An 8,456-nucleotide genomic window follows, 5' to 3' on the forward strand; every position below is an offset into this window, starting at 1 on the left:
TAAGTTGCATCATTTTGATTTCTCATGCTACCATTATGAATCATATTATATGCATTTTTTGATGTCATAGCACACGTATTGAATGCATCTTTTTAAAATGCCCGTTTTTTTCATGTAAATAAAATACTGACTGTGCATTTGATTTTTGAGTGTTTTGAAATCAAATAAGTCATAAAAACATCGAGTCACAAGTCAAAAAATAGATTTATTTTCGTCTTTCAAATATATTGATCAAAAGCTCGTTCATGTTTATAATTTAATAATTCCTTAACTCAAAGGTATACAGAAAATGTATCAAATTCAGTGCTCTTAAACAAAAATATACAATTGAATCAGCCATGTCTCACTGATCATCCCAGTCCTGTCTGTCTATCATACATACGCATTTTGTCTTTTTACCAACAACCTTTCAAGTAAATCTTAAAATAACCTTCTTAAAATGACCCTCTCTCTGACTGAGACTGAGTCAAGTTCAAATATTAATGCTTAGTTTTTAGAGTACAATATTTTGTTTTTAATGGGATGAATGCATGATGGATATTTACGTTTTTTATAGTCCTCAATTACAATCTAACCCTCAAATCTCAGCAAATATATAAAAAATAAAATGTTAAAAAGATGCCATTAAAATTCTAAGCGCCTGCTACTTATTGGTTGATAATGCATATTCTGTCAAACAAAGCTGCCCCGATAAAGTGAATGCAAGCTTCTAATTAAGCGAAGTAAACATTATACACCCGCATGTTAACAATTGGAAATCTGCGTCACAAAAACGCAAATCAAAGCCCCCTGGAAGAAACGGTTGTAAGGAGACAAATGCATTTTTATTTTCTCAAACATTTCTCATAAAAAAAGACAAAAGATAGAGCACATCTGACCTGTTTGGCACAGTTTAACAAATAAAAAGTCAAAATGAATAAAAGTGAAATACAATTTGACCCCGTGCAGTAGTACACCCTTCAGCCACCGGTGGTTTGACGACGATGCTGCTTATGACGACCCAGTTTGTTACCTGCAGAGGATGAATAGAACAGTGCAGCAATGTGACAAGTTCAGTAATACAAGCAACGACATTGTCCCGTACAGCGGGGTATTTATCAGAGACTACCTCCAGAACTTGACAGTGGGGAGGATGCCTACAATGTTAACCTCAACCCCATTGAACGCCTATGGAATCAGCTTAGGTGTGCTGTTCATTCCAGAGTGACCAACACAACCACACCCATCCCACAGCAGTGTTTGACCAAGCTGGTGGGCAGCATGAGGAAGAGGTGCCAGGCTGTTGTGGCTGTGTATGGTTCTTCCACATGTTACTCAGGCACTTGTTTGGTAAATTGAGCCATTGTTAAATTGGCAATGTCTTGTTCCTCAAGACTTCAATTACACAATCCAATAAACTACAACAAACAATAATCTATACTAGAATAAACTGGAGAAGATTTGGCAATTTTTTTTTCATGGGGCAACCCACATACTCAACTTTGCTGCTCCACTCACAAATGCATTTTCTCAACAAATGTGGCATAATTTATGGAGAAATTTAAAGCCTTTCCAGTAGCACAAGAGACATTGCCAAGATGACAACAAAAAAAGATTCATCACAAATGGCCTTACCCTTTGTGCTGTTTATGCATCTTTATCTTTTTTTAAGTGATTTGACTCATTTGAGTAAAGTTACCTGCTTCTCTCTTCTGCACTTTGTGTGGAATCTGGACAGTATAAGAGCCTGGTATTCCAGGTAAACCTGGTGGTCCAGCATCACCTGTAAATAAATAAAACCATTGGTTGTGATTCCTCTGTTATTCCTGAAAATGTGCAATAATGTTGCATCAGTTCTGTTTCAATGTACCCTTGTCTCCTTTAGGCCCTGGGTACCCTCGATCTCCTTTGGGTCCTGAGATTCCTGGAGGACCAGGGATGGTGCCGTAAGCTGTGCAAAAGAAAACATTGGATTCAGTCAGGAATTCAGCAAAAAACGTCCAGCTTTTTGGAATTCTGGTTTAGAAGTTTTGCGTAGAACAGTATATTTCTGTATCCTCACTCCTGAAGAAGTCCATAAGGTCAGCTGTGATATTTCCATGGGTTCCGATCACGCGACTGTAGCCAGGTGGTCCTGGAGGGCCAGGTGGACCGGGAGGGCCTTGAATTGCTCGGACATTTGTCCTCCAAGGTCCCTGTGCAATATACTGCTGCAGCAGACCTTGATCTGTGAAACGATAGTAGAACATGTAGTCAGAACATAATTCTCATGCATCTTTTAGAAGGAAATTCTCTCATTGGTATTTAACCCAGCACCGTTAAGTTCCAGTGGTGTAAGATAACAAATCTTGGGTGTTTAACATAAAGTACTGTATTTAAATTTGGAAGCCATATTTCACTCACTCTTGATGTAGTCTGTGACTTTCATGGCAACGCTGGAGTAGTCCATGGTCTCGGTGAGTCTGCTGGCATCAGTCTCTCTGCGCTGAGCGCCGTAGTGCGAGTCGCCGTGTGTGTAACTCTGGCTCTGCATGTAGCTCTGAGAGTAACCAGGCTCTCCACGTTCCCCCTTCTGACCCATTGGACCTGGAGGTCCTGGAGGGCCGACAATCATCCGTCGAACATTGTCACCTGAAAGAAACATGTAGTTAGAATCAATGCTGCTGTTGGTTTTGTACGCCGATTGTGATCACACATATTCATCTTGAGTTGAGTGATGTTTGCATCATGACCAAGCTCCTCCACTTTGGTTGTGTTGGTCCAAAAAGACATTTTCTGTCTGTGTGTGGGCTGTAAGATGCTTACTGGTCAGATACTGCTGAACTTCGGCGTGGATGCTCTCTCCAGGGAAGTTTCCACTGTAAGAAACTGAACCAGTGACAGTGCCTGGTGGACCCTGTGGACCTGGAGGACCAGGAAGGCCAGGCTGACCTCTGAATCCTGAACCTAAAGAGTGAAAAGCAAAATGAGGAGACATAAAAAAAAATCCAATAATCAAGCAAGTTATCCTGATGCATGCTCAATAATCCAGGTAGAAAAATCTAAAAAAATTAAGTCTGGTCCTCTGGACATTCAAAAAAACAAAACAAAAAAACCTGTAGAAACGTTTCGTCTTTCATCTGAAAGACTTCCTCAGTCTGAGGTGCTGTATTCAGCTCAGTCTTATAAATAGCACCTTCTCGAAGTGGATCAACCAGTTTGCTGCTGACAACCAAAACCAGCTGATCACATGATCAAGGAGGACCATCAGCCTAACAATGGATCATTAGCACACTGATGGCTGTTTGCTATTCACAGGGGGCTGAGTGATACTAGCAATAACAGCAGTGTAAGAGGGGGACAGTTGAACACGGAGGGCTCCACCCGTTTAATGATGGACGATTTCTTTTCACAAAGATGGCCTCCTTTACTCCTCTCTAAAACCATCGTTCCTCTCTATCCAGGATGTGCACATCTCCATCCCTGAACGAGTGACTGCTGGCCTGGAGATGAGTGTAGACCGCAGAGTCCTGGCCTGATGTTATTGATCTTCTGTGCTGGTCCATCCTTTTGGCCGGTGGCTGTTTAATTTCCCCGATGTAAGACTGATCACAGCCCTCCTGATACTGAACAGCATACACAATATTATTCTGTTTGTGCCAGGCGACTGGATCACTCCAAAGGGTGATGGGAGTCAAACTGCAAATACTGGTCTGTGTGGGTGGGTTTGCGGTACACCTCAGTTTGCAAATGTTCTCTATCAGAGACTGAGACCTCACAGTCCAAGAAAGCCAACCTGCCATTTTTTACGTCTTCTTGTGTGAACTTGATGTATTTATCCACAGAGTTGATGTGGTCAGTAAAATGTTGGACTTCCTGAGATTTAATTTTAACCCAGGTGTCGTCAACATACCTGAACCAATGACTTGGTGGTGTCCCTGAAAAGGACGTCAAGGCTCTCTTTTCTACCTCCTCCATGTACAGGTTGGCAACAATAGGAGAAACTGGAGACCCCATAGCACACCCATGTTTCTGCCTATAATATTGCTCCCCATATGTGAAGTAGGTTGACTGCAGGCACAGTTTCAAGAGTTGACACAGTTGTTCTGTGGAAAGCGTGGTCCTGCTGCTCAGAGTGGTGTCTGATTTTAATTTTAAACTGACCACCTCTACTGCATCATCAACAGGAATGCACGTAAAGAGCGATGTGACATCAAAAGAGACCATTGTTTCATCAGTCTCCATGATGACATCCCTTACCTTATCCACAAAGTCCATGGTGTTCTGTATGTGATGTGAGCTGCCAACTAAAGGGATGAGTACTGACGCCAGATATTTGGAAACATTGTAAGTGACAGAGTTAATCATGCTAACAATTGGTCTTAAAGGTACACCTTGTTTGTGGATTTTTGGTAAACCATACAGACTAGGTGTGGCCTCCCCTGGGTACAGTCTGTGGTACAGAATACAGTCAATAGCTTTGTCTTGCTCCAAAATTTCAGGCAATCTATTAACTTCTTCTTGTAGCCACTTCCTGGATCTCTTTTCAGTGGATCATAAGTGGTTAAGTCACTAAGGAGTGTTATAACTTTCTCATGATAGTCTTTCTGGTTCAAAATATCACTGTGCACCTTCCTTTGTCTGCTGGGAGAATGATGATGTTTTTGTCCTTGCTAAGAGTGGTGAGTGCATCCCTCTCCTCTCTACTGATGTTGGAAGGTGGTGGTTTGGCATTGCTGAGGCAAGCTGAAACTTTGATTCTGAGCTGTTCTGCCTCACACTCTTTAATTTGGTTGTTGCGGATGGCTGACAGTGGCTGTGATCATCTCCACCAGAGGAATTCTTCTTAGTACAACTGCAAAGTTCAGTCCCCTGGCAAGAATCTCTGTCTCCGGCTGGGTGAGCTGACTGTCAGATAAATTATTCACCCACTTATCTGTCTCCCTGTTGTGTAACTGTCTACTGGAGTGTTGTCTTCCGCTGAATGTGTTGTTATTGGAATTATGATGGTGTTGATGAGTTATCAGTAAGTTAAACTTGTTTTGTTGTCGTGTTTTGGACTTGACTCGCTGTGCTAAGTGCTAAGCATTCAAGCAAGTTGTCGCAAATATACATAAATAAATGATTTCCTCCCGTCAGACCCACCCTGCAGGTAACGCTGAATATCCTCCAAGCTGTAGCCACGACCTCCTGACCCAAACACCGTGGCAGTTGAGATTCCAGGAGGCCCCTGAGGACCAGGAGGGCCAGGTAGCCCTGGCACACCTGGAGAACCAGGAGGACCTTGTTGTACTGCAGAAGTGATCCACGAACGGAAATCTGGATCTAATTATAATAAGATTAAAACAAAAACACATGTATGAGTGAGTGACCCTTAAAAAACTTTGTCCCTATCCAGTTTGTATCTGTTAGATCAAACTTTAAAAAGGATCTTACTTCTGATCAGTGCAGAGTAGTCGAGCGTAGCAGTTGTGAAGCCAGAGGCTCCCACACCCGAAGCTCCAGGAGGCCCAGGGAGACCCCGTGGCCCTGGTGGACCTCTTGCAATTCCTCTCTCTGAAAATCATAATCAGTTGATTGACTGACACCACTTTCCAGGTCAGAGTTTTCCTTTGCAAACTGATCTTACCATTCATGATATTAAAGACATATGTGGCTATCTCTTCTATTCTGTAAGTGCCTGAAAGTCCTCCTGGTGGTCCTGGAGGCCCTTGAGGCCCTGGTGGTCCAGTCAAATATCTTCTCACATCGTCTCCTATGACAAGACACACAGTTTAGTTTGGTACGTCTTCTGAAAAAGCCCTTTTGAGTCAGACAAGATGAAGATGATAGTTAGATGCAGAAGGTTGATCTGAATCTGAGGCTGCCTGGTCCAGTTAGAGCTACTCACGCTGAAGCATGGCAATGAGAGCAGTGACTGTCAGGGATCCAGAGGCGGGTCCAGGTGGTCCAGGTGGTCCTGGAGGACCCTGAACACCAAATCTCAGACCTGAATCAGATCCTAAATGAACACAATTCCATTAAGGCTATTATGTCTCACTAATTCTGTGGGTAAATATTTATTTAACACTATAAATCCTCACGTTGAATATATGTAATGATACGAGCAGAGATGTCCTCTAGTGACCCCGAGAAGGTTCCAGGAAGTCCTGGAGGTCCAGGTGGGCCTGGAGGACCTTGCATACCACTAAGTCTGTATCTACCTGTGGAGAAAATAAAGCTCATCAATAACGTGGGCTTCCCTTTTTATTACCACATCTCTTCAGAAAGACTCACTCAGATAGTCAGTGATGTACTGCCGCATCTCACTACTAGAGGAAGTGAAGGAGCCAGGGGGGCCAGGGGGACCTGGAGGACCAGGGGGGCCGGAGGTGACTGAGACTGAGCCTGAAAACAATAGCGATGATAGTTAGAACCTGGTGGAAAGCAACTGGTTTCTTTGAAGCTACCATGAACCATTCAAGTTTTACAGAAAAAATAAGATTTGTTCTACAAATAATAAGAATATTTAACGTTGAGGGTTATGATTGTTTTACCCCTTGAGGCGCCTGGAATCCCAGGAGCTCCAGTGTCCCCTTAGAAATAACAATAAATAAATAAATAAATAAACAGTGATCATCACATAACACACACAGACAGGAATCTAAACTGCATGTGGTCAGGTTTACCTTTGACTCCAGGTAGTCCTGGTCTTCCAGGAGGTCCTGGTGGACCTGGTGGCCCAGGGATCTGGTTTCCTTCATAGGTTAATACATTAAGAATGAATAAAGGTACAGATAAACTCCAACTTATCACAAGTTTGTTTGTGTAACACATCTGTTGGTTTAAAGAGAGACTCACCTCCCCCAGAGCCTGGAATCCCGGGCACTCCTGGTGAGCCTGGTTCACCTGAAACACACGTGACAGTGATTCATACTGGAATAATTACCAAGGACCTGATGGTAGTTTTATAGCTGCACACCAGATTAGATGTATTTATACAGTATATAATTAAAAACAACTGTGTTGGAAAAATTGCTTCACACAAAACAATAAATGAAATAATACCAAACAAAATACTTAATAAACAATAATAATTTGAGTTTTATAAATATTAAATTTGAAGTCATCTAATATTTTATCTTATATACAACCACTTATATAACCTCTGGAAAAAAATATGGCACCAACACTACTGGGGGATGTTTGTTTTATTGTTTAATTTTACATTACATGTATTTAAAAAAAATCCCAGCTATGCCACAAAACTATTATTTTTTCCAAGTTCAAACATTTTGGCATTAAGAAACACTAACAAAGAAAGAAAAAATGTATTGAGTCACTTATTTTATCAAGTAGAGGAAAAGAAACATTGAATTACTATGTAATTTGTATTTCATAAGCATGTTCATCAGATTAAATCTAATTATTCTTTTATTAAAAAGAAGAGTCCTCACATCTTGGAGAGCTGTTGCACAAAGCAGACTGACTAGAACCATGACTCCAACAGAAAAGAGGTTGGTTGAAACACAGGAGGATTATGAAACTTTCAAGAATGTAAACCATCACAGAACGTTGCAAAAGATGTTGGATGTTTCCAGTCAGTTGTGTCTAAAATGTGGACCAAGTACAAACAGAATGGGAGGGTTGTGAAGGGGAAGTATGCTGCTAAAATAAGGAGGACATCAAAATCAACAAGATAGAAAACTTAAAGCAAAATATCTTGAAAACAGAAAATGCAGAACAAAACTAACAGGCATTAACATCTGTGATCGAACTGTAATAAATTGTCTAAAATCGTATTTACATACAGAAGGGTCAAAGGAAAACCACCACTAACACCCAAACCCATAAACCCACATATGAACAGGACTGCCTGAAGAAAACATGTACGGTAATTTCCACAGTCATCAATTTTCTGGGCCTGCATGTGTTAGACGACAGTCATCTTCTATAAATACTAAAGACAATAGTCTCATGTTGGACACTTTTCTTACTCCATCAGTTGGTGAGGGTGATAATATATCTTGCCAAAGGGCAAAGGACATGAAAACTTGCCTTCGGGTGAGACATATACAGTAGTAGTCCCTCGTATAGCGAGGGTTTCTGTTCTCAGTACCCCCGCGGTAAGTGAAAATCACGAAGTAGGAGTAGTAGTACAAGTAAATGGACTATACTTATATAGCACCTTTCTATCTTATCAAGACGCTCAAAGCACTTTACACTACAATCTGTGTCTTCATTCACCCATTCATACAACACTCTACTGTATTTATACAAAGAATAATCAGTGGTTTATCACAACACCGATGGGCCACACATCGGAGGCAATGAAGGTTCAGTGTTTTGCTCAGGCACACTTCGACATGTGACTGCTGGTGGAATAAAACCCCCAACTCTCCAAATGGAGGATGACTGCTCTAACCACTCGGCCTCAGCTGCCCCTACTTAAGTAGTAATTAGTAGTATATTTTAGTGTATATATAGACATATATATATATATATATATATATATATAT

The 8,456-nt window shown here is 41.3% G+C and overlaps 1 protein-coding gene across 1 annotated transcript in view; it reads right to left on the reverse strand.

The window, feature by feature from the left end:
* Positions 1-959: 959 nt before the first annotated feature.
* LOC119430292 (collagen alpha-1(XVII) chain) overlaps positions 960-8,456 on the reverse strand; it is a 39,285-nt gene continuing 31,788 nt past the window's right edge. The window contains exons 41-55 of the mRNA XM_037697738.1: positions 6,799-6,846; positions 6,627-6,695; positions 6,495-6,533; positions 6,235-6,345; positions 6,042-6,161; positions 5,849-5,959; positions 5,588-5,713; positions 5,395-5,514; positions 5,104-5,283; positions 2,785-2,925; positions 2,383-2,610; positions 2,042-2,206; positions 1,850-1,930; positions 1,679-1,762; positions 960-1,012 (exon numbers count right to left, since the gene is read on the reverse strand). Of these exons, the coding sequence (XP_037553666.1) occupies positions 960-1,012; positions 1,679-1,762; positions 1,850-1,930; positions 2,042-2,206; positions 2,383-2,610; positions 2,785-2,925; positions 5,104-5,283; positions 5,395-5,514; positions 5,588-5,713; positions 5,849-5,959; positions 6,042-6,161; positions 6,235-6,345; positions 6,495-6,533; positions 6,627-6,695; positions 6,799-6,846 (1,676 nt within the window). The remainder of the gene's footprint in view (positions 1,013-1,678; positions 1,763-1,849; positions 1,931-2,041; positions 2,207-2,382; positions 2,611-2,784; positions 2,926-5,103; positions 5,284-5,394; positions 5,515-5,587; positions 5,714-5,848; positions 5,960-6,041; positions 6,162-6,234; positions 6,346-6,494; positions 6,534-6,626; positions 6,696-6,798; positions 6,847-8,456) is intronic.

Source organism: Nematolebias whitei, chromosome 1 (genome assembly GCF_014905685.2).
Source record: "Nematolebias whitei isolate Nwh7 chromosome 1, NemWhi1, whole genome shotgun sequence".
NCBI classification, from domain to species: domain Eukaryota; kingdom Metazoa; phylum Chordata; class Actinopteri; order Cyprinodontiformes; family Rivulidae; genus Nematolebias; species Nematolebias whitei.